Genomic DNA, 26,883 nt, shown 5'->3' on the forward strand with positions numbered 1-26,883 from the left:
AGGAAGGTGCTGAACCCAGGAGAGCTTACTAGAGGGGTTGAGACACTGGAGAACCTGGAAAAACAGTATAGTGAGTACAGGGGATCGTGTCTGAGGGCCTGACCTGTGAGGGGGCCACCCCGGAGTAGAGTAGTTAGAGAACGGGTGTCAGCTGGTGGAATGAAAGGGGGTGCTAGGCGAGTACCCTGAAGATAGTTGCTCAATCAAGTCTTCACTTCAGAGACTTTACCTTAACCACTTAAGCTCCCGAGGATTTGGCTGCTCAAAGACCAGAACCTATTTTGCGATTCGGCACTGCGTGACTTTAACGGACAATTGCGCGGTCGTGCAACGCTGTACCCAAATGAAATTTACGTCCTTTTTTTCCCACAAACAGAGCTTTCTTTTGGTGGTATTTGATCACCTGTGCGTTTTTTAACTTTTTGCGCTATAAACAAAAAAAGAGCGAAAATTTTGAAAAAATAACAATATTTTTCACATTTTGTTATATGAAATTCCCCCCCAAAAAATGTAAAAATCAACATTTTTTAACATTTTAGGCCAATTTGTTTTCTGCTACATATTTGTGTTAAAAAAAAATCACAATAAGCGTATTTTGATTGGTTTGCGCAAAAGTTATTGCGTTTACTAACTAAGGGAAAGATTTCTGTCATTTTTATTGTTTTTTTTTTTGTTTTAACGAGTAATGGCGGCGATCTGCGATTTTTTTGCGGGACTGCGACATTGCGGCGGACAGATCGGACCCTTGACTGACATTTTTGACACTTTTGGGGGTACCAGTGACATTACTACAGTAATCAGTGCTATACATATGCACGGTTACTGTTAAAATAACACTGGCAGGGAAGGGGTTAACTTTATTAGAGATGCAGGGGTTTAATGTGTCCCTAGGGGCGTGCTTCTAACTGTAAAGGGGTGTGGCTTTTCATGTAACCACAGAGACATACGATCCTACATAGCAGGATCGTGTAATCTCTGCAGTTACACCAGGGAGTATGACTGACGGCTTTGATTACATCAGCCGCCTGCCTTTCTCCCTCTCCACCGGGAGATCGCGAGTGGCCGGCGGACATCGGACCCGCCGGTCACACGCATGGGGATGCAGGGGGAACGAGCAGTGGCGGAAGCGCACCTCCGGTGGCGCACGCTCGCCCCCTACAGGCTCCTGGGCTAGCCCAGGAGGGGCTGACCGCCACAGTAAATGTACTTGCGGCGGTCGGCAAATGGTTAAATTCATCTAGTGGCAAGGTGAATCTGCAGCTTGGCTGCATCTTCAGATAGGAATCCTCATCAACTGTAAATAGTTCAATTCTGGAGTATCTCACTCTATCCCTTCTCTCCAATTTAAAATAAAACAACAAAAACAACTACAACCCCCTAGACTGATTATTGACTGAGCCGGAAAGTAAAGTGTTAAGTTGTGCATGTAGTTGCTAACGGTAACCCAGAGGGATCCTAAAAAGGTGAAGAATTCAGCAGTTCTCAATGGGGCAGTGCTACATAGATATAAGAGGTCCTGAGGAAGCTGTCATTTCCACGAAACTTGTTGACCCTAGTTCTTCATCTCGACAAACAGTCATGCTTCTTTGTATTGGCTAATGCTTTGCTGGTATCAGTATGCAAGCCGTGACAATTTGATACGCGCTTTTAAATATTTTATTGTTTAAAATAAAGATTTTGTACACATTTTTTCTTGCAAAAGTGTACTTGTGTGATCACTGGAGGGATATTTAAAATCCCACTACCTAACTTTTGTTGCAATATATTTACTATAGGGATTATACCCTCCACCGGCACATTTTCTAGTTATTCTCCTCCCCTATATACACCCAACAAACACACATAAAAATGTTTTGATAGTTTTGAATGGAGTAAAGAAGGGTTCAGGTTTTGTTGTGATCTGTGATACCAATGGACAGATTTTTCTTCACTTCCTGTCCCAGCTGGCACCAGTCACCAGAAGTAAGGGAAAATCAGATCTGTATAGGAAATCTCAATAGGGATACAAATGTGAATAAAGACCAGCCAGATGATCCAACATTTCAACCGTACACTGTGTAGCTGTAAGTACAGCGCAGACTCACCTGGGAATGCATTAATGTCGATGACCGCATGCTGGCCCGTCTTGTTGTTTATAATGATATCGATGCCGAACAGCGAGATTCCCAGAGCTTGTCGCAGCGCTTTGGATATGGAGCGAATTACGTCATCACTGGGCCGCTCAAACACGCCTTCCACATGGTCCAACTGAAGCAAAAGAAGAAAACGTTATTAGGGCCATAAAAATAGGATAGGATGTGACGAGACTTGGATCTGTAACAAATAAGGTTATAATATGAATGGTCAGCCCACCCAGATGTGATATTTCAGCTACAGGTGGAGTGCAGTGGGCTCAGGCAATCCCTGGAATGATGGGTCTCTAATGCCTCGTTTCCACTGAGTGGTACGGTTTGGTTCGGAACGGTACACCTTGCGTTTCCACTGCCAATAGTACCCTTTCATGATCAGCGTGGTGTAGCCGGAAAGCTGTGATGGACGATTCTCTGTCAACCAATCAAAGTTCTACAGAGTGTAGCTCCACCCTGTTGGTACGGTACTAATGTGCTTGGTACCCCAACGAAAGGGTCCCAAAAAAGTGGTATGGTACGGTTCGGAATTAGGGTACCATTCACAATGGAAACGGCAAAAATTGTGTACCGTACCGAACCGTACCGAACCGTACCGATCAGTGGAAACGAGCCATAACAGACTCTAGTTATGGAATCTCTGTTTTTGTCTCTGGATGTTCAGACTCTCTCTGCATTGTCCTCCTAAGCAGGGAAAACCTAAAGTGGACCAAATGTCCACTTTTAAGTTTCCCCTAAACTTCTCAGACATGGAGTAACACTGGCATAGACCTGCGGAGGGAGGGGTGCTGGTATCTGGAAGAATTTATGACCTTATAGGTTTTTCATTTTTTTAATTATTCAGATAGCGTGGAGATCCCTTGCAATGGCGCCAGCAAATGTTCAGACCCAGAATTTGAGAGCAGAAATCTCACTAGAGGAAGGAAGGAGGAAGGAGGGAGGGAAGGAGGGAGGGAGGGAAGGAGGGAGGGAAGGAAGGAGGAAAGAGGGAGGGAAGGGGGGAGGGAGGGGGGGAGGGAGGGAAGGAGGGAGGGAAGGAGGGAGGGAGGAAGGAAGGAGGGAGGGAGGAAGCAGGTAGGGCGGGAGGAAGGAGGTAAGGAGGGAGGAAGGAGGTAAGGAGGGAGGGAGGGAGGGAGGGAGGGAGGGAGGGAGGGAGGGAGGGAGGGAGGGAGGGAGGGAGGGAGGGAGGGAGGGAGGAAGGAAGGAAGGAAGGAAGGAAGGAAGGAAGGAAGGAAGGAAGGAAGGAAGGAAGGAAGGAAGAGAGAGAGGAAGAGAGAGATGAGGGAGGGAGGGAGGGAGGAGGGAGGGAGGGAGGGAGAGAGAGGGGGGATGAGAGAGAGGGGGGATGAGAGAGAGGGGGGATGAGAGAGAGGGGGGATGAGAGAGAGGGGGGATGAGAGAGAGGGGGGATGAGAGAGAGGGGGGGTGAGAGAGAGAGGGGGGGTGAGAGAGAGAGGGGGGGGTGAGAGAGAGAGGGGGGGGTGAGAGAGAGAGGGGGGGGTGAGAGAGAGAGGGGGGTGAGAGAAAGAGAGGGGGGTGAGAGAAAGAGAGGGGGGTGAGAGAAAGAGAGGGGGTGAGAGAAAGAGAGGGGGGTGAGAGAGAGAGAGGGGGGTGAGAGAGAGAGAGAGGGAGGTGAGAGAGAGAGGGGGGTGAGAGAGGGGGGGATGAGAGAGAGAGGATGAGAGAGAGGGGAGAGAGGGGGGAGAGAGGGGGGATGAGAGAGAGAGAGAGGGGAGACGAGAGAGAGAGAGAGGGGGGAGAGAGAGGGGAGAGAGAGAGGGGGGAGAGAGAGAGTTGTATGGAGAATGAGAAGAGGAAGAAAAAAAGGAGAGAGAGTTTGGAGGAGGGAGGGAGGCATGTTGCACACTGAAAAGGACATAAGAAATTGTGGACTCCTTCTACACAGACTCACCTAGACCTGCAGCTAAGACCCAGAAAGCTCAGAGTATAAAACTTACTATTGGGGAGTCTATAGTGGAGTTGGGCTTTAACTCCCTGGTATTTGGGAGACACAAAAATATCAGTTTTGGGTGGACTGACCAGGAGGTTTAACAAAAGAGCCAACTGAAATGTCACACTTTAAATATCATGCCATTATTAGGCTCTTGTTGATAAGAACTTCAGTGAAAAGCTGTCAGAATCATCCCACTTATAGATTCAGGGAAAGAGCTGTTCATGTCTGGGACTGGGATGACGGCTTGACAGTTCTCATCAACTCAGAGGGACCCTGTAACATAACTACAGGAGAGGTGACAGAACAATGTCAGATCTCTCATATCATCAAAAAGCTATTTTATTTCAGTAATTCAATTCAAAAAGACAAACTCGAATAATATATACAGTGCCTTGCGAAAGTATTCGCCCCCCTTGAACTTTGCGACCTTTTGCCACATTTCAGGCTTCAAACATAAAGATATAAAACTGTAATTTTTTGTGAAGAATCAACAACAAGTGGGACACAATCATGAAGTGGAACGAAATTTGTTGGATATTTCAAACTTTGTTAACAAATAAGAAACTGAAAAATTGGGCGTGCAAAATTATTCAGCCCCTTTACTTTCAGTGCAGCAAACTCTCTCCAGAAGTTCAGTGAGGATCTCTGAATGATCCAATGTTGACCTAAATGACTAATGATGATAAATAGAATCCACCTGTGTGTAATCAAGTCTCCGTATAAATGCACCTGCACTGTGATAGTCTCAGAGGTCCGTTTAAAGTGCAGAGAGCATCATGAAGAACAAGGAACACACCAGGCAGGTCCGAGATACTGGTGTGGAGAAGTTTAAAGCCGGATTTGGATTTGGATACAAAAAGATTTCCCAAGCTTTAAACATCCCAAGGAGCACTGTGCAAGCGATAATATTGAAATGGAAGGAGTATCAGACCACTGCAAATCTACGAAGACCTGGCCGTCCCTCTAAACGTTCAGCTCATACAAGGAGAAGACTGATCAGAGATGCAGCCAAGAGGCCCATGATCACTCTGGATGAACTGCAGAGATCTACAGCTGAGGTGGGAGACTCGGTCCATAGGACAACAATCAGTCGTATACTGCACAAATCTGGCCTTTATGGAAGAGTGGCAAGAAGAAAGCCATTTCTTAACCACTTAAGCCCCGGAAGATTTTACCCCCATTCCGACCAGGGGGTATTTTGCGATTCGGCACTGCGTGACTTTAACGGAGAATTGCGCGGTCGTGCGACGCTGTACCTAAACGAATTTGGCGTCCTTTTTTTCCCACAAACAGAGCTTTCTTCTGGCGGTATTTGATCACCTGTGCGATTTTTTGATCACGCGCTATAAACAAAAAAAGAGCGTCCATTTTGCAAAAATAGCAATATTTTTCCCTTTTTTTTATATGAAATTCCCCCAAAAAAAAATGTAAAAATCAAAATTTTTTAAAATTTTCGGCCAATTTGTTTTATGCTACCTATGTTTGGTAAAAAAAAAATCGCAAAAAGCGTATTTTGATTGGTTTGCGCAAAAGTTATTGCGTTTACTAACTAAGGGAAAGATTTTTGTCATTTTTGTTGTTTTTTTTTTTAACGCGTAATGGCGGCGATCTGCGATTTTTTTTGCGGTACTGCGACATTGCGGCGGACAGATCGGACCCTTGACTGACATTTCTGACACTTTTGGGGTTACCAGTGACATTTCTACAGTAATCAGTGCTATACATATGCACTGTTACTGTAAAAATACACTGGTAGTGAAGGGGTTAACTTTATTTGAGAGGGAGGGGCTGTGTGTGTCCCTAGGGGCGTGATTCTAACTGTGATTGGCTGGGGCTTCAGCTGTATGCAGAGTGATCAACGGATCTACATAGTAGATCCATGTGATCAGCTCTCATACAGCGAGGAGAATGACAGGTGGCTTGTTTACACAAGCTGCCTGACTTTCTCCCTCTCCCCCGCCGATCGCAGAGTGGCCGGCGGCGATCGGGTCCGCCGGTCACACGCGTGGGGGGGTTCGTGACCACTCGGGAGCGGGAGCGCGCCTCCGGGGGCGCGCGCTCGCTCCCTAGACCCTCACAAGCTAGTGACGTAGCCCTACGTCACTTTGCCTGTGAGGGGCTGACCGCCGACGTAGATAGTCGTGCGGCGGTCGGCAAGTGGTTAAAGATATCCATAAAAAGTGTTGTTTAAAGTTTGCCACAAGCCACCTGGGAGACACCAAACATGTGGAAGAAGGTGCTCTGGTCAGATGAAACCAAAATCAAACTTTTTGGCAACAATGCAAAACGCTATGTTTGGCGTAAAAGCAACACAGCTCATCACCCTGAACACACCATCCCCACTGTCATACATGGTGGTGGCAGCATCATGGTTTGGGCCTGCTTTTCTTCAGCAGGGACAGGGAAGATGGTTAAAATGATTAACTTAAGGGGGCTGAATAATTTTGCACGCCCAATTTTTCAGTTTTTTTATTTGTTCAAAAAGTTTGAAATATCCAATAAATTTCGTTCCACTTCATGATTGTGTCCCACTTGTTGTTGATTCTTCACAAAAAATTACAGTTTTATATCTTTATGTTTGAAGCCTGAAATGTGGCAAAAGGTCGAAAAGTTCAAGGGGGCCGAATACTTTCGCAAAGCACTATAGATTCATTACACAGAGGGTCTTCAACAAGGTTAGAATAGCACAATGTCTTTGTATGATGTAGGATTACCAGGACCCCTTCACTGGAAACACCTGAACTCCAATGATATTGAGGAGTGTTTATATTTGGCCCTATAGTGACAAAATGATTATTTGGCCAAATAAACAGTAATAACTCACACAGGTTAGTAAATTCAGATTGTTTTGATAGCAGCCAAACTGCTAATTTTTGAAAAACACACCAACCCCATCACTTACCTCTGTTAGCACTGATGAGGACTCCGGCTTCGACACATTGTGGCTGTTAAAGAATATGGATTCTCTGTCTGCAGTATAGAGATAAAGTACAATATAAGAGAGAGCACAAGGCCAATCATTACCCACAATGCTCAGTTATTACTACGCCGGTGTTCTATCAGAAAACCATACCCCATCAGATTTCCCTACCTACGTCATTTCCGGTGCAGGTTCGTCATGCACCAGCTGTAGCCACGTCACATGTCCTACTGCGCATGCGCGGAATAGGTAGGGAATTTTGATAACATCGTAAGGGGTGAGGCAAAAGACCTACTGCACATGCGCACCAACGGATCAGGCAGCGGCATCTCTTATAACAAACATACATCTGATCTCCATGGCACACACTGCGCCGAGCCGACAACGGGACAATCCTATTCTCTACCCACACGCGCACGCCCACTGTCTCATCGTTGGGTCGGCACAGTGTGGGGCATGGAGATCAGATTGTCGGGTCGGCGCAGTGTCGGGTCAGCGCAGTGTGGCCCATGGAGATCGGATGGATGTTTGTTATCCCGCTGCCCGACCCGTTGGTGCGCATGTGCACTAGGACTTTTGCCTGACCCCTTACGATGTTATCAAAATGCCCTACCTATTCTTTGCATGCCCAATAGGACGTATGACGCGGCTACAAGCTGCTGCATGACGAATCCACAGCGGATCTCAATCGGAAATGACGTAGGTAGGGAAATCTGATGGGGTAGGGAAATCTGACGGGGTAGGGCAATCTGATAGAACACCGGGAAATTAAATACATTCTATATTGTCAGCAAGGCAGGAGATACAGAGGTGCCTTATGCAGCATTCTTGCTTTGCAGCATTGAATTCCTGGGTTCAATGGGCAAGTTATACTGTAGACCAGCCTTTTTCAACCAAGGTGCCCAGGCACCCGGTGTGCCTTGAGGTTCCTTCAGGAGTGCCTTGGCAAAAATTGTATATGAGCCAGCGTGTGGATGAAGTCTGCCCTTTTAGTTACACTAAGTCACAGATTTGCATCATCAGTTGATGAGGAGGATGTCAGTTGCCTGCATAGCATCCTTGTTTGACCCTCCCCTGCCCCTCTCCATCAGCGTTAGCTGAGTGATGAAGAAAAACTGAGGGAGAACAGAAACATTGGCATACTAGTCAGTACCAGTTTGCAAAAGTATATTTGCTTTGAAAGGATAAATCACCTCTAATGTTGGGTGTCCTACTTGGACTTGTGGATGTTGCTGCATGATCCATTAGATTGTAAGCTCTTCTGAGCAGGGCCCTCTTAATCCTCTTGTATTTTATTGTATTGTATATGTACTGTCTCCCTCTAATATTGTAAAGCGCTGTGTAAACTGCTGGCGCTATAGAAATCCTTAATGATAATAATAATGTAAAACTGTTAGAAAAGCTTTTACATTTTAGAATGGGGCGCCTCTAGACCTCAAACTTTTTAAAGGGTGCCTCAAGATTGTCCAAAGTTTTTAAAGGGTGCCTTGACTGAAAAAAGGTTGAGAAACACTGCTGTAGAGCAGCCTTTCTCAACCTTTTCAACACAGAGGAACCCTTGAAATAAATTTCTGGTCTCGGGGAACCCCCTGCTACAAATGAAAAATCTACAACTCATGACACATTAGTGTGACAGTCAGTGGGAAGAATGCTCCTTAGCCTGGGTTCACACTGGGGCAACTTGTCATGCAACTTAGCTGCCTGACAAGTTGCGCTCCAGTCAGTTAAATGGAACCGTTCTAATGGGAGCAACTCAAGTCGAAAAAGGTTCCTGCACTACTTTGGGGACGACCTGCATTGACTTCTATAAGAGAAGTTGTTTGCAAGCCTCGCTGCATTCGCGCTGCACGGGGAGCCTCAGAGTCAGGCGACTTTGAAGCCGCCCCCAGTGTGAACGTAGACTAAGGCTCCGTTTCCACTATTGCGACTTGTTGTGCGATTTGACACATGTCAAGTCGCACAGCTAGTCAAAAGCCATTAATTTCAATTTGGCCCGTTCTAACTGCTGCGATTTGAGTCGCAGCGACTTGAAAAATTGTTTTTGCACTACTTTTGGGCCGACTTTAGTGCGACTTGTCCCTCATAGAAGGAAGGTCGCACTGAAGTCCCCAGAAGTAGCCGCAAGCAAGTCACACTACAAAGTCGCACTAGAAGTAGCGCGACTTTGTAGCCGCAATAGTGGAAACGTAGCCTTACTCTTGTCATCATTGGGAAGAATTACCCCCTTACAGATAGCTAAAAGGAACAATGGTGTCATTGGGAACTTATCTGAGAGGCAGAAATTGCCCATTGCTCAAGGAACCCCTAGCAACCTCAGGAGGAACCCTGGTTGAGAAGCCCTGCTGTATAGTATTATGCACACTTTCAACACGCCTTGCTGCACCTCTGAAAAGCAATCTCCCCCATTGAGTGAAACCCCAAAGTAGTATTTATTAAGAGTCACATTCAGGTTACAGGTGACATATTTAAGGAGTTCTAAGGACCTCCTAGGGCAGTGATGGTGAACCTTGGCACCCCAGAAGTTTTGGAACTTAATTTCCCAAGATGCTCAACCTCACTGCAGAGTGCATGAGCATCATAGGAAATGTAGTTCCAAAACATCTGGGGTGCCAAGGTTCCCCATCACTGTCCTAGGAGGTCCTGACAGCGCCTGCTGGGATCCCCGACTAAGGGGGAATAAAAAGCCTGAAATGTGTTGGCCTTCACAGAATATGGCTTTTAATAAATACAACTTCTGGATGTTACGCAATGTCTGGTGCTTTCCTCACTGCACATCAGTCCACCCGAGACGCGTTGTTTTACGGTCATTACTCATGAGAGAGTTGCCTACAGGCGTGTAAAATGTTGTATTCAGATGCACACATTTTTATAGAGATCTAAATGCAACAGTATTAGAGGCTACAGGGCCCATGCACACAGGGGTGTGGGGGTCAATAGTCCCCCGTAGCACTCATAAGTAGCTGCGTAAAAGTAAAGTAAAAAAAATTGTGCCCAACAAATTTATTTGGAAAGTTTACTATATTGTCAAAAGTATTGGGACGCCTGCGCACACACATGAACTTTAATGGCATCCCAGTCTTAGTCCGTAGGGTTCAATATTGAGTTGGCTCACCCTTTGCAGCTATAACAGCTTCAACTCTTCTGGGAAGGCCGTCCACAAGGTTTAGGAGTGTCTATGGGAATGTTTGACCATTCTTCCAGAAGAGCATTTGTGATGTCAGGCACTGATGTTGGTGGCTCTGAAGAAGAGGAAACGCTTCCTCGAAACACGTCAACCCATGGGGTCTTGAGTGTCTGTTGTATCTATACATGTTGATGCATTGGATGGAACTTGCTGAGATCTGTGATGCACTTTTTACTGTTGCTTTTGTGAGTGTAATACTTGTGTTTTTATACAAAAAATATTTTTGTCTCGGGTTAATGCACTAGGTCGGCGTGCCCTCTGTGTGTTTTGTATAGTTACTAATGTTGGATGAGAAGTCCTGGCTCGCAGTCTCCACTCTAATTCATCCCAGAGGTGTTCTATTGGGTTGAGGTCAGGACTCTGTGCAGGTCAGTCAGGTTCCTCCACCCCAAACTCACTCATCCATGTCTTTATGGACCTTACTTTGTACACTGGTGTGCAGTCATGTTGGAACAGGAAGGGGCCATCCCCAAACTGTTCCACAAAGTTGGGAGCATGAAATTGTCCAAAATGTCCTGGTATGCTGGTGCCTTAAAAGTTCCCTTCAGAACTAAGGGGTCAATCCCAACCCCTGAAAATCAACCCCACACCATAATCCTCCCTCCACCAAATAATTTGGACCAGTGCACAGAGCAAGGTCCATAAAGACATGGATGAGCGAGTTTGGGGTGGAAGAACTTGACTGGCCTGCACCTCAACCCTATAGAACACCTTTGAGATGAATTATAGTGGCAGGCTGTCAGCCAGGTCTTCTCGTCCAACATCAGTGCCTGACCTCACAAATGCGCTTTTTGAAGAATAGCCAAACGTTCCCATAGACACACTCCTAAACCTTGTGGACAGCCTTCCCAGAAGAGTTGAAGCTGTTATAGCTGCAAAGGGTGGGCCAACTCAATATTGAACCCTATGGACTAAGACTGGGATGCCATTAAAGTTCATGTGTGTGCGCAGGCGTCCCAATACTTTTGACAATATAGTAGATACTCGCTGGTGCGAGCATTTACATGCATATTGTGTAGAAGGATGTTGCCCTCTTGCCATTAATTCAGAATGACTGAAGGCCTCTCAGTCTATCTGCACCCGCACTGCCTACCTTTATGCTGACATCTCTCTCCTGGCCCTCAATCAGTCATTCACTAGGCAGCGGCAGCGGTGGTGTAGAATGACCTCGGCCTTCAAGCATTATTCAACCCAAAAACAAAAATGTAATATATTGCAGCTTACCAATCATTAGATGTGGTGGCCGCATTTGTTTTGTTTTTTTAGGCTTTTTCACCTGGTAATCTGTTCAGTAAGAGACCTGTTTTAGAGCGCCCTCACTCTGGATGTAGGAGCACAGGAGGCATCTTTGAACATTGTCAGTCTGGGGGGGGGGGGGGGGGGAGGGTTAGATGTACTGGCAGATTTGGATACACTAACTAACAAATTGAACCGAAACTGCAGCTAACATATTGTAGGCAGTTACAGCAAACAGCTGTTTTACTTTTGGGATAAAAGTTTTACACGAATAAAAGCTGATCATTGTAGGCAACCCTGTAAGTGGTAAATGGTTTGTCTTAACCCTCTAACCCACAAGTGTCAAACACAAGGCCCGTGGGCAGAATGCGGCCCTCCAGACCATTTCATGTGGCCCTCGCACCTCTCCTGTAGCTGCAGCACCCCCCTTCTCTCTGCCCCCCCCCCCCTTCTCAGCAGTCCGCAGCAGAGAGGAGGGCAGAACTCCTCCTACAGATCCTGCACCCCTCTTTGAAGCCGCAACACCCCCTTGTCTCTGCCTCTCATAATTTCAGCATTTAGCAGACTCTGAAAGCTGACTTCAGCCCTCTTCTGGTCCTCCTCCAGACCCTGCACTTTCTTCTTCCCAGAGCCACCTGCATCTTCTTCCTGGCAGCAGCACAAGGTAAGGGGGTGCATTGTGATGTAAGGGAGGGTGGGTGACTCTTGACTTATGATGGTGGGGGGGCTCTTGACATCTCATGTAAAGGTGTGAGGGGGCTTGGGGTGCTCTGGACATCTAATTTTACAGATGTAACCGGCCCTTTGAGGGCATCCATAATGCTGATGTGGCCTGCAATGTAATTGATTTTGACACCCCCTGCGGAGTCTAACCGATACATTTGCAGGAGAGCTTGTTCTGTTGAAAAACAGACTTATTGGCTGGGTTATCAGGTGCAAACAGAAGAGAAAAAGCCCAAAAAAGAAAGCTAATGCAGCCATTACATCCAATAATTGGTAACCTGTAATATAAGAAATGTTTGCTTTTGGGATTAATACCGCTTTCAGTTATTCGGAACAAATGACTTTGGTTTGGATGGAGTTGGTTAAAACGTATGAGAACAGAATGAACAGGCTGCATGTAATCTCACCCTACTCCAATTTGCATGCTATTGGCTGCCCTTTCCTGCAATATCTTTAGGCCTCCTTTTAATCATAAGGAAAAACATAAATTCACAGCAATACAAGAACCCCTAAAAGCAGTAGAACTGCCGGTGTCACCTGATGATCCCGGAGAAAAGTTTTTCAAGGAAGGTCGCTCTACAACGGTGTACGAATCTCCCACTACAAAGACTTTATAAAGTACAGCGTTATGGCTGACGAAACTCTGGATGACACAGGGGGGCTGTATCCTCCGAAGACCCTCCGTATTGAATATGATCGCCATCTGCAGGACAGACAGAACACCTCTGTAGGACGGACAGGCATTTAAAGGGAATACAAAGTTTCACGTTGCATTACTTCATTTTTAAAAATCTGCAAACTGAATCAGAATTAGAAGCGCTAAATTATACCTGATCAGATTACACAGGCTGCTGAATAACTCAGATGAAGGACCACCCCTCTCACATTACACAGGCTGCTGAATAACTCAGATGAAGGACCATCCCTCCCACATTACACAGGCTGCTGAATAACTCAGATGAAGGACCATCCCTCCCACATTACACAGGCTGCTGAATAACTCAGATGAAGGACCACCCCTCTCACATTACACAGGCTGCTGAATAACTCAGATGAAGGACCATTCCTCTCACATTACACAGGCTGCTGAATAACTCAGATGAAGGACCACCCCTCTCACATTACACAGGCTGCTGAATAACTCAGATGAAGGACCATCCCTCCCACATTACACAGGCTGCTGAATAACTCAGATGAAGGACCACCCTTCTCACATTACACAGGCTGCTGAATAACTCAGATGAAGGACCATCCCTCTCACATTACACAGGCTGCTGAATAACTCAGATGAAGGACCATCCCTTCCACATTACACAGGCTGCTGAATAACTCAGACGAAGGGGCATTCCTCTCAAATAACAAAGACAATTTGTCTTAGCCATCTTGCACAGGCTGCAGACAAGCAAGGAGGTGGTGTTGGGCTTGTTTATAAGAAAGCCAAGTATCATCTGGCAGACGTGTAGCACCCTCTAGCGTGCTACAGGTGTAAATGCAGGAAAATGTATGTTTTGGTTAATGCTTAAAGGGATACTAAAGTCTCGTTTTATTTTGTTAAATAATAAACATGTTAGAGCCGGTTCACACTAGCGCGACTTGTCAGGCGACTTGTCAGCCTGACAAGTCACGCTCCCTCGCGGTCCATTGACCGCTACAGGACCCGTTCTAAAAGGAGCGACACAAGTCGCTCCGACTTAGAAAAAGGGTCCTGTACTACTTCGGGGCGACTTTGGAGCGACTTGCATAGACTTCCATTATGTGAAGTCCCTGCAAGTCGCTCCTTAGTCGTGGTGCATGGTAATGCACAAGTCGCCCCCGAAGTAGTACAGAGTCGCGTCGCCCCAGTGTGAACCGACTCTTAAGGCCCGTACACACGTACCGATCGTCGGCATACAAACGTCGGTGGACGAAGGATCTGCCGATTGTACGCGTGTTAGTATGGTGCCTCCGACAGCTGTCTGCGCACAATCCGCGGACAAAAGTCTTTCGTGCAAACATGAAAATATTTGTATGCCGACACCAGAACGGACGATTGTTCGCCTGTCAGTACACAATTCGGCCGACAGACCGCAGATTTGCAAGACTGGGCATGCTCAGAAAATAGAAAACACAGGGAAAGTTAACCATTACATGACATCACTTCTGCAGTCGGCGGACAAAATTCTTGTGCTGTCCTTGTGCTGTCTTTGCACTTTTCAGCAGACACCGACATCCCGGGGAGAAAAGAGGAACATTTGTAAGCCGACCATCGGTACGTGTGTACGGGGCTTTATACTTACCTGCTCTGTGAAATGGTTTTGCAGCCCCAATCTTCCTATTTTTGGGGTCCCTCATCGGTGCTCCTGGCCCCTCCCTCCTGTTGAGTGCTCCCACAGCTAGCAGCTTGCTATTGGGGCACCCGAGCCACAGCTCCGTGTGTCCATTCAGACATGTAGCCGAGACCAGGCCCCGCCAGTTTTCTCTCCTCATTGGCTCACTAACTTTGATTGACAGCAACGGGAGCCAATGGCGTCGCCCTGCCCTCTCAGCCAATGAGGGGGATTAAGATAAAAAAAAAACCTTCTGACTTTACAACCACTTTAATGTGTGAGTCTTAATTAGGTCATGGGTTTTTGTAGAAACTTCTAGAAGCTGGAGGGTGGAGGCCAGGAGGGTTGATCTGCATACTTAGGGGAGCTCAGCCAACTCCCAGGCAGTGGGCCTGGCATGGTGTCATGCAGTCATGCTGGCAGGGGAGACAGGTGGAAGATGGAGATAGATTGCGGAGGAGACTGTCGGTGGCCCTTGAGGGTAACCCCTGCTTGGGGGGGGGGGGGGGCTGTACCTCGGGCAGGAGCTGGAGCTGGGGCTGGCTTGGGAGGATCCTGGCAGCAGAGCAGTTTAAAAAGGAATCTTTCCTAAGTGGCAGTAGGAGCAAGGAGGACAGTGAGAGTACAGGAGCACGGTCAGGGACATACAATGGGGAAGACTGCCGCCTGTAGCAGGTCTCTCTGGAAGACAGCGTTGTGCTTAAATCTTTAATACCTTGCCCTGGGAGATCTCCGGGGCAGTGAGGCAGGCTGGTGAAGAGGCAGCCGGGTAGGCTGGTGAAGAGACACTCTGAACTGCCTTGTCTGGTGAGCGTGTTATGAAAGTGCTGTACTTGTGGATAGGGCACAGCAAGCACGAATAGGGTGCAACAAGCAAGAACAGGGCACGATAAGCAAGAAGGGGGGCACGGCGATGAAGAAGGGGCCAGAGAGGATGAAAAGGGGGGGCACAGTGAGTGAGAATGGGGGGCACAACAAGTGCAAGCGAGAAAGGAGGGCAGAGCGAGTAAGAATGGGGGCACAATAAGTGCGAGCAAGAAGGGGGCACGGCGAGTAAGAAGAGAGGACACAGTGAGCGAGTGGGGGGGGGGGGGTCACAGCGAGAAAGAAAATGGTGGCACAGCGAGTGAGAAGAGAGGGCACGGCGAGCGAGGGGGTAAAGGGGTTTGGGGGAGAACAATACTGGAGGGGGGGGTGGTTTGTAGTGGGTGGAAGATCTGTACTCGGTTGGGGGGGGGAGCTACTTGTGGGAGAGCTGTTCTGGGGGAAGGGAAGAGGTACTACTTGGGGGACAGATGTACCGGGGGGGGGGGGGGCGGGGGGGTAAAAAAGCTGTACCGGGGGGGGTAAAGAGGTACTTGGGGACAGCTGTACCAGGGGGATGGAAGAGGCACCTTTGGGAAGGGAAAAGGGAAGTAGTACGGAAGAGGTACTTTGGGGAGAACTGTAATGTGGGGGGGGGGGGGGGAGAGATACTTGGGGGACAGCTGTACTGGGGAAAGGAGGAGATACTTGGGGGACAGCTGTACTGGGGAAAGGAAGAGGAACTTGGGGGAGAGCTGTACTGGGGGGGGGGGGGGGGGGAAGAAGTACTTGGGGGAGAACTGTACTAGGGGAGGGGGAGATGTACTTGGGGGAGAGCTGTAATGTTGGGGTGGGAAGAGGTACTTGGGGGAGAGCTGTACTGGGGAAGAGTGGTACTTGGGGGAGAGCTGTACTATGGGGAGGAGTTGTACTTGGGGAGGGGAGGGGTTAAGTTGACTTGGAGAGGGAGTTTTGTTTTTTTTTTTTTTTTTGCACTTTTTTTGCACTGCGTCTACTGACTTGTGCATTATGCTCCCACTGACCCCTGCATTCTGTGGGGTAATGTATACTAAGCCCCGCGCGCTGTCATTAGTCCCTGACTATGTTAATCAAGTTCTTCTTCAAGGTATGCTGTGTGCGGCCATATTGCTTTTTTTTTTTTGAGGCCGGAGTTCCTCTTGGACATGGATATAAAATCCTTTTTAAAGTTGTGTTTAAAGGAGAAAATAGTCAGAGGATGGAATGTGCCGGTATCCCACCACTTGCATGAATTTCAGCAGTGTATGTAATAAACATGGTGGCTAGGACTCCACCTCCCCCATTCATGGCACTTTCAGGAAGAGGATTTTAGGAATCTTTAGGAGTATTCAGCAGACGTTATTACATTGGGTGGTCTGAGAGGGAAAACCATACTAACTGCCCCTGGTGCAGCTAAACCGATCACTATTTTAGGTTGCCTGGCTGGTCTCCCTTCCCCCCACTATGTGCTGGGGAAGATCTTTACTGGGAAACACATAGGACAGACTATGGGTGCTGCCAGTGCTGAGTATATATGTAAAGGGCCGGTTCCAGGGCTGTCATCCTAATCCTTGCCTCACTACTTGGCGAGTCACTGACCTGGAACAAAGATGGACATAGAAGACATCCGAACCTCAACATTATGCCTGTTCTGGGTCAGTGAAAGGACAGAACGGGACCCTCAACACTGAGAACAAGGACATGGCACTAACTAGACTTCTATCCTGACAAAGTCCCTGCAATATATTACTAATTAACCAGAAAGAGTACATTTAAAGGAGGAGGAGGGCACAGCGAGCGAGAATGGAGACACAGCAAGCCAGAAGGGGGGCACAGCTAGAAGAGAGGACACAGTGAGCGGGGGGGACAGCGAGCAAGAAAACGGTTGCACAGAAAGCAAGAAGTGGGCACAGCAGGTGCAAACGGGTGCACAGTAGGCAAGAATAGGGCACAATGAGCAAGATTTTGGCACAATAAGTGAGAAGGGGGGCAAAGGGGGCAAGGCAAGTGAGAAGGGGGACAAAGGGGGAAAGGCAAGTGAGAAGGGGGGCAAAGGGGGAAAGGCAAGTGAGAAGGGGGGCACAGCAGACAAAAAGGGGGGCACAGCAAACAAGAGGGGGGCACAGCAAACAAGAGGGGGGGCACAGCAAACAAGAGGGGGGGCACAGCAAACAAGAGGGGGGGCACAGCAAACAAGAGGGGGGGCACAGCAAACAAGAGGGGGGCATGGCGAACAAGAGGGGGGGCACGGTAGAAAAAAAGGGGGGGCACGGTGGACAAAAAGGGGGGGCACGGTGGACAAAAAGGGGGGGCACGGTGGACAAAAAGGGGGGAGCACCGCGGACAAAAAGGGGGGAGCACCGCGGACAAAAAGGGGGGAGCACCGCGGACAAAAAGGGGGGAGCACCGTGGACAAAAAGGGGGGAGCACCGTGGACAAAAGGAGGGGCACAGTAGACAAAAGGGGGGGCACGGCGAGCGAGAAAGGGGGGCACGGTGAGAGAGAGAAGGGGGGCACGGTGAGAGAGAGAGAGAGAAGGGGGGCACGGTGAGAGAGAGAGAGAGAAGGGGGGCACGGTGAGAGAGAGAGAGAGAAGGGGGGCACGGTGAGAGAGAGAGAGAGAGAAGGGGGGCACGGTGAGAGAGAGAGAAGGGGGGCACGGTGAGGGAAGAGGGGGGCACGGTGAGGGAAGAGGGGGGCACGGTGAGGGAAGAGGGGGGCACGGTGAGGGAAGAGGGGGGCACGGTGAGGGAAGAGGGGGGCACGGTGAGGAAAGAGGGGGGCACAGTGAGGAAAGAGGGGGGCACGGTGAGGAAAGAGGGGGGCACGGTGAGGAAAGAGGGGGGCACGGTGAGGAAAGAGGGGGGCACGGTGAGAGAAGAGGGGGGAACGGTGAGGGAAGAGGGGGGCACGGTGAGGGAAGAGGGGGGCACGGTGAGAGAAGAGGGGGGCACGGTGAGAGAAGAGGGGGGCACGGTGAGAGAAGAGGGGGGCACGGTGAGAGAAGAGGGGGGCACGGTGAGAGAAGAGGGGGGCACGGTGAGAGAAGAGGGGGGCACCGTGAGAGAAGAGGGGGGCACGGTGAGAGAAGAGGGGGGCACGGTGAGAGAAGAGGGGGGCACGGTGAGAGAAGAAGGGGGCACGATGGGGGAGAGAAGGGGGGCACGATGAGAGAGAGAAGGGGGGCACGATGAGAGAGAGAAGGGGGGGCACGATGGGGGAGAGAAGGGGGGCACGATGAGAGAGAGAAGGGGGGCACGATGAGAGAGAGAAGGGGGGCACGATGAGAGAGAGAAGGTGGGCACGATGAGAGAGAGAAGGTGGGCACGATGAGAGAGAGAAGGTGGGCACGATGAGCGAGAGAAGGTGGGCACGATGAGCGAGAGAAGGTGGGCACGATGAGCGAGAGAAGGTGGGCACGATGAGAGAGAGAAGGTGGGCACGATGAGAGAGAGAAGGTGGGCACGATGAGAGAGAGAAGGTGGGCACGATGAGAGAGAGAAGAGGGGCACGGTGAGAGAGAGAAGAGGGGCACTGTGAGAGAGAGAAGAGGGGCCACGGTGAGAGAGAGAAGAGGGGCCACGATGAGAGAGAGAAGAGGGGCCACGATGAGAGAGAGAAGAGGGGCCACGATGAGAGAGAGAAGGGGGCACGGTGAGAGAAAGGGGGGCACGGTGAGAGAAAGGGGGGCACGGTGAGAGAAAGGGGGGCACGGTGAGAGAAAGGGGGGCACGGTGAGAGAAAGGGGGGCACGGTGAGAGAAAGGGGGGCACGGTGAGAGAAAGGGGGGCACGGTGAGAGAAAGGGGGGCACGGTAAGAGAAAGGGGGGCACGGTAAGAGAAAGGGGGGCACGGTAAGAGAAAGGGGGGCATGGTAAGAGAAAGGGGGGCACGGTAAGAGAAAGGGGGGCACGGTAAGAGAAAGGGGGGCACGGTAAGAGAAAGGGGGGCACGGCGAGCGAGAAATGGGGCACAACGAGCAAGTGGGAGGGGAGAAGCAAGTGAGAATGGGCACAGCAAGTGAGATGAGGGCAGAGTGAGTAAAAGGCGGGTACAGAGGGGCAATTAGAGTGACACTGTAGCAATCCACACAGCAATGGAAACTCAGTTAGAGAATACGGGAGTCTCTCTGCAAACATCCTCACAGCCGTCACTCACCTCGTGTGAATTGGTGCCATGGGCTACTCTGGTCTTGCAGACTGGAAAGACAGAAGAGAGGTGTAAGAGCGCCACCTTGTGGATGGCTTAATAACATACAAGTGTGGTTTTACAGCAAACCATACTGTACATCATTATTACATATTATATTAATATGCTCTAAAAACACAAAAACTCCAAAAATGACATTTACAGGAAGAAGGGGAGATATTTCTCAGAGGAAGAGTCTGATCATTTTTCTATAAAGTAGAATATTACGTACTGAAGGGGAGGGCCAGACCATTCTGCTCGATGAGCTTCAGCGTGTCGTCTCCACATTCCGTAGAAAGTTCCATGAAGGGCGGAGAACATAATCTCTCATCTGGAAAACGAGACACATCATTGTCATCAATACCGACCAATCTCCAGACATTAGAGTAAAAGTCAATTCGGCAACACAAACTTATTTTAGACACAAGAAGTTAATAATTATTACTATGCTAAGAAATGGAGGATAAATTACACCAGGATTGTATTGTTATCTGCAGCCTTTGATCTGACCAATCACAAACTCCAAAACAGCGCTGCCTCTAGTGGCAAGACCGTAAAAGTTCAGGCATTCTGATATTTTGTAGTAAGGGGTGCCAATTGCCCACTCCTGCAGACTGACCCCCACCCATCAAAGCATTTTGATATTTGCATAACTCCTCCCAAGGGCCAGCCCACTACTTGCATCACAGATGAGTGCTTTTAAGGGAGGTCTTGGCGGAGGGGGCTGTGATGTTTTCAGGTAGCTAAGTGGCCCCTCCCACCAGCCATGATCTGCCTGCATTGTATAGAGAAGCACAGAGACCCAGCGATGATGTCAATGGGACTAAAATAAGGTGTGTAATGAAATAGGAAAATTTAAAAAAATGTATTTTCACAGATTCTCTGAGAAAAAAAACACAAAAAAAGGTATATGTATATTTAAATACCCGTTAGGTCACTTACAATAAACATTCATTCAAAAGTCAGGACATTTTTTCTCACTCCAGCCGGTGCTGAAATAAGGCTTACAGTGGGAGGGCTGCTGAGAATTCTAATAGGTGGGAGGGAAAAGGACCAGCGCTGGCAGGAAGGGGGTGGGGCAGTGACACAAGCTGCAGAACTGAAGGCTCTGAAACCTTTTGCACCCTCTTGGCTTACTGCATGACTGGGATGTTGGCTCACATGTACAGATTATTAATCCAATCCTTTGGCAGATCAAATATCTCCTATTAATGTTTTAAATAGGAAATAAGACAGGAGTTCCCCTTTAATTCCTGCACTTCCTGTGGTTCTGCGCTATCTGCGACCTGATAACATTGTTTCGCACAGAAATAATCCATTTCCCATTAATAGTGATAAGTGATGTGCAGGACGTCACAATACACCGATCGTCAATTATTTACATTTCACAATCCTGCGATTTGACAGGCGTACGGCATCTCCTGCGTCAGCCATGATATCACCCAGAGTTTACTGTCAAAGGTTCTCCGGGGAACTCCAGAGATCCCACATTATGATAAAATTAATGGGATGAGAGGAGAGCGGCCAAACCCAGTACAACAATGACAGTCTATTCATATCACCAAATACTGAATAAACAGATCGGAAATCATCTACAAGACAGAAAACTGCCAAAAATGAAGAAATGAAGAAAGGAACATATAAACATATAAAGCTTCTAGGCTACCACAGCCCCCCCCCCCCCCCAACCTCCCATAGTGGCCTGTAGTGCCCCTCAACCTCCCACAGTACCTCCCAGCTTCCATAGGGTACCCCCAGGTGCCCCTCAATCTCCCACCATGCCTCCCAGTTCCTATAGGGCCCTCAAACCTCCCATAGTGGCCTGTAGTGCCCCTCAAACCCGCACAATGCCAGGGCCCCCCAAAACATCCTATAGTAGCCCACAGTTCCCCTCAACCTCCCACTGTGCCTCCCAGCTTCCATAGGGTACCCCCAGATGCCCCTCAATCTCCCACCATGCCTCCCAGTTCCTAAAGGGCCCTCCAACCTCCCATAGTGGTCTGTAGTGCCCCTCAACCTCCTACAGTGCCTACCAGCTTCCATAAGGCCCACAAATCTCCCTTAGTGGCCTGTAGTGACCCTCAACCTGCCACAATGCTTCTCAGCTACCATAGAGCCCCCAACCTCCCATAGTGGCCCAAAGTGCCTCCCAACTCCCATAGGGCCTCCCAAGGTCCCACAGTGCCTCCTAGGTCCCATGTGGCCCTCCAACCTCCCATCGTTGCACACAGTTGCCCTCAACTTCCCACAGTGCCTCCCAGCTCTCGTAGTGCCCCTCACTCTCCCATGGGGCACACCCAACTTCCAATAGTGGCTCGGGGTGCCCCTCAACCTCTCACAGTGCCCACTAGCTCCCATATGGCCCCCTTGTTACCATGGAGCCCCCCAATCTCCCATAGAGGCCCACAGTGCCTCTTAACCTCCTACAGTGCCTCCCAGGTCCCATGGGGCCCCCCAACCTCTCATAGTGGCCCCCCATGCCCCTCAACAGCCTATAGTGCCCACCCAAACTCCCATAGTGGCCTACAGTGCCTCTCAACCTCCTACAGTGCCTCTCAGCTCCCACAGTGCCCCCCAACCTCCCACATAGTGGTCCACAGTGCCCCTCAACTTCCTACAGTGCCTCCCAGCTCCCATAAGGCCCCCCATAGTGGCCCACAGTGCCTGTCAACCTTCTACAGTGTCTCTCAGCCTGCATATGGCCCCCAGTCTCTGATAGTGGCCCACAGTGCCCTTCAACCTCCTACAGTGCCTCCCAGCTTCCTTAGGGCTTCCCAACCTCCAATAGTGCCTCTCAAACTCCTACAGTGCCTCCCAACGCCCATGCCAGCCCCCCCCCTTCCAATCTCCCATAGCGGCCCTCAACTTCCAAGCCCCTATAGAATCCCCCTGCCAACCTCCTGTAGTGCCCCTAAACCTCCTACAGTGCCTTCTTGCTTTTCTAGGGCTCACAACCTCCCATAGTGGTTCACGGTGCACCTCAACCTCCCGCAGTGTGCTGAGGCCCCTTGAAAGCCCTCACCACCCACAGAAAGCCTCCAGCCAATTTTTTCTTTAAAGCAAAAGATGACATTTTTTTTTCTTTGGATCTTTTTCTTTTAAGGGTGGAGGAGAGATCTGGGGGTCTTTATATACCCCAGATCTCTCCATAAAGAGGACCTGTCATCCTTATTTATATTACAGGAGAGGTTTACGTTCTAGTAATAGAAATAAAAGTGATAAAAAATAAAAGGGACAGTGTAAAAAAAAATAAAAATAAGAAAAAAATAAAATAAAGTGCCCCCATTCCTCCGTGCTCACGCACATAAATAAATGCATACGTAAGTCACGCAGACACACATGTAAACGGTATTCGCACCACACGAGGTATCGCCACAAACGTTAAAGGAATAAATCTAGAGATAGATCCCCTCTGCAGCTCTAAACCACTAACCTGTAAAAAAAAATAAATATTTCTAAGTATGCCATTCCACAAGAGTGTGCAATTTTAAAGCGTGGCATGCTTTGTATAAATTTACTCAGCAAAACATATTTTATATTATACCAAAAAAAATAGGGTTATATATTACGTATTTTTTCCCCAACAAAAATTACGTTTGAAAAACCGCGGTGCAAATGCCGTGTGACATAAAAAATTGCAAAGATCGCCATTTTATTCTCTAAGATATCTGTTAAAAAAAAAAAAAAAAAATATATATATATATATATATATATATATATATATATATATATATATATATATATATATAATGTTTGGGGATTCTAAGTAATTTTTTAGCAAAAACAAATTTACTTGCAAACAAAAATTGCCCAAACTTCAAGCGGATATTCCAGAGCCTCTAATTTAGAGACCTCTAGTGCTGTACAATGATGCCACCTAGTGGAGGAATTTGACACTGCTTTTTCTTATGAGACAGTATAACCATAGGTCCTGGTGAGAAGGGACTCTGATATCTTATTCTATCACATATCCCAAAAATTGGATTTTGAAGATTATTTATTATTCCTTATTTCAGAACAGTGGGTGGAGCCATGCAAATCATTCTCTTATACAGCAACAGTCGATACACATCCTGAAACCCCCGGTGTTTAGTGCAGACAGACTAATTTATGGAGCCTTTTATTCCAAACTGCATACAGCTGACCCAAGGTTTTTGCCCATCATCATGGCAGTCGAGGAAATGGAACGGACGTGCTAGGATCAGGGATTTTTTTCCCCCTCATAGAATAGGTGCAGGTACATCCCCCTTTCAAGTCACCCTTTGTCTCCACATCCTATCCACCTCCAAGCGCTGTCCCTCGGTTCCACCCCCTACCTACCTCCCAGTACCGCCCCTTTTAGAGAATACAGAACCAATTTTTTGGTGCTAGGTCAGTTTGTATGGAATTTGCAAACAAAAGGCAGTAAAATAGATCCCCTGCAGCAACAATAGACCCTCCGATAAAAATAGATCCCTCCCAGGAAGAATAGACCCCCCTAGCAAAAACAGATCCTACCAGCGACATTAGACCCCCCTAGCAACAATGGATTCCCCAGAAGCTATTGCTCTCACAGGAGCAGTAGAAGGAGAAATAGAACACTCCTCCCCCCCCAGCAACAACACCTACCCCCCATCAGGTACAATAGATCCACCGCAGCAACAATAGATCTCCCAGTAGCCAGCATCAATAGACCCTTCTATTGTTAAGCAGTAGGTCTCTCCCAATAAAAATTGACCTCCAGCAAAAAATGATTCCCTGACCAGAAGCAATAGATCCCCCAGTGACAATAGATCCCCCAACAGCCAGCATGAATAGACCCTTAAGCACACCCCAGCAGTCCTGGTCATTCTATAATTTCAGTGCTGGAGGTGCCGTTGTTCTATCGAAGTGGATAATGCCTCCGATGAGATCTATTAATCATCCGGCGTGACTCTAACACTGCGCGTGCGCAGATTATCGGAGGAATTATCCAACGATCTGAAAAGTGCAGAGGGAGAATCTAATTGTCAGATTCTGCCTCGCTCTCCCTGCGCAAGTGCGAGACTTGAGGGACGTCATAGGCGGAGTCACTGGAGGAATACTATTGTTGGGTGGATTTGGGTGTTTGCAGGGTGGATCTTGCAGTGCGGATTTGGAGGTGTCGCAGGGTGGATTCTGTCGCTCAAGTCTCGCGCATGCGCAGAGAGAGTGAGGCAGAATCTGACAATTAGATTCTCCCTCCGCGCTTTGCAGATTGTCGGATAATGCCTCCGACAAGATCTGTGCATGCACAGCATGTAACGTCACTCCAGCTGATCTATTGATCAGCTGGCGTAACGTTAATACCGCGCATGCGCAGGTTGTCTGAGGAATTATCCAACGATGTGCAAAGCGCGGAGGGAGAATCTAACTGTCAGATTCTGCCTCACTCTCTCTGCGCCTGCGTGAGACTTGAGGGACGTCATAGGCGGAGTCACTGGAGGAATACTATTGTTGGGTGGATTAGGGTGTGTTGCAGGGCGGATCTTGCAGGGCGGATTCTGTCGCTCAAGACTCGCGTACGTGCAGAGAGCGCGAAGCACAATCTGACAATTAGATTCTCCCTCCGAACTTTGCAGATTGTTGGATAATGCCTCTGACGAGATCTGCACATGCACAGCATGTAATGTCACTCCAGCTGATCTATTGTTTAGCTGGCGAGACGTCAACACTGCGCATGCGCAGATCGTCTGAGGCATTATCCAACAATCTGAAAAGCGCAGCGGGAGAATCAAATTGTCAGATTCTGCCTCACTCTCTCTGCGCATGCGCGAGACTTGAGGGACGTCATAGGCGGAGTCACTGGAGGAATACTAGGCCGATTTGGATTTGGGTGTGTTGCAGGGTGGATCTTGCAGTGCGGATTTGGTGGTGTTGCAGGGCGGATTCTGACGCTCAAGTCTCGCGCACACGCAGAGAGCGTGAGGCACAATCTTGACAATTAGACTCTCCCTCCGCACTTTGCAGATCGTCGGATAATGCCTCTAACGAGATCTGCGCATGCACAGCATGTAATGTCACTCCAGCTGATCCATTGATCTGATAGGCTGGCAAGACGTCAATACTGCCTATGCGCAGATTATCTGAGGCATTATCCAACGATCTGCAAAGCGCGGAGGATCCAATTGTCAGATTCTGCCTCGCTCTGCACATGCGCGAGATTTGAGGGATGTCATAGGTGGAATACTATTATTGTTGGGCGGATTTGGGTGTGTTGCAGGGTGGATCTTGCAATGAGGATTTGGGGGTGTTGCAGGGCGGATTCTGTCGCTCAAATCTCGCGCATGCGCAGAGAGAGCAAGGCAGAATCTGAAAATTAAGATTCTCCCTCCGCAATTTGCAGATTGTTGGATAATGCCTCAGACGATCTGTGCATGCGCATTGTTGATGTCACGCCAGCTGATCAAAATGCGCAGATCGTAGGAGGCATTATCTGACGGGATGCGCTATTCGACAGAACACCCGAACTGTGCTCCCGCTGAAAAATATCCCTGGCTAGGACCATGGGGGTTATCCTTTTATTTCAAGAGGGGTTACTTGGTACGGGTATCTGGAATACGGGCAGACATCTGAATAAATGACTGCCTTAAATAGAAGTTCTGGATTTGCACTTTTGGGGCATAAAGGCATGACTTGTATGGCTCCGCCCACTACCTTGAAAAGAGGAATATTCCTCTTATTTTTTGGGTTATGTGATGGAATGAGACGCTGCTTTTTTTTTTTTTTTTTTTTTGCTCTTTGTTTTTATTTGAGCTGCTGCTCCACTGTCAGTTCTGTGCAATCCGGCAATACACAGCGCCATCAGATCCTGAAGCCTCTGGTATTCTGCTGGAAGCTTCAGAACCTGACAAGTGCCATTCCTACACCCACTCACTTTTCAGCCGTCCCCGGAGATCAGAGAGAGGCAAAACGCAGCCGACAGAATCAGGCCGCACGGCGCTGCTGCTGATCACGCTGCGCCGGGTTACAATCTGCACACTGAGAATTCAGCTCCAGTCTAGACGATAAAATGTTCTATACATGTGTAAGGGCAGAGAGATCAGAATATCTAAATATAATCTGAGAGAATTGTGCACACTTCCTGATCTGTTATAAAAGAGCGCTGCCACATGAGATGGCTGTGTTACATAAGACACTGCTCTGCAACAAGAGAGTGCTGCCACATGAGATGGCTGTGTTACATAAGACACTGCTCTGCAACAAGAGAGTGCTGCCACAAGAGATGGCTGTGTTACATAAGACACTGCTCTGCAACAAAAGAGTGCTGCCACATGAGATGGCTGTGTTACATAAGACACTGCTCTGCAACAAGAGAGTGCTGCCACAAGAGATGGCTGTGTTACATAAGACACTGCTCTGCAACAAGAGAGTGCTGCCACATGAGATGGCTGTGTTATATAAGACACTGCTCTGCAACAAGAGAG

General features: G+C 48.5%; 1 protein-coding gene across 2 annotated transcripts in view; it reads right to left on the reverse strand.

The window, feature by feature from the left end:
• Positions 1-26,883, reverse strand: part of ITPK1 (inositol-tetrakisphosphate 1-kinase) — a 255,430-nt gene that overhangs the window by 12,322 nt on the left and 216,225 nt on the right. For both annotated transcript variants that reach the window (XM_082275448.1, XM_082275449.1), the window contains exons 6-10: positions 19,692-19,790; positions 19,430-19,470; positions 12,681-12,846; positions 6,983-7,050; positions 2,085-2,247 (exon numbers count right to left, since the gene is read on the reverse strand). In XM_082275448.1, the coding sequence (XP_082131574.1) occupies positions 2,085-2,247; positions 6,983-7,050; positions 12,681-12,846; positions 19,430-19,470; positions 19,692-19,790 (537 nt within the window). The remainder of the gene's footprint in view (positions 1-2,084; positions 2,248-6,982; positions 7,051-12,680; positions 12,847-19,429; positions 19,471-19,691; positions 19,791-26,883) is intronic.

Source organism: Pelophylax lessonae (assembly GCF_965119305.1).
Source record: "Pelophylax lessonae genome assembly, chromosome: 13".
NCBI lineage: Eukaryota > Metazoa > Chordata > Amphibia > Anura > Ranidae > Pelophylax > Pelophylax lessonae.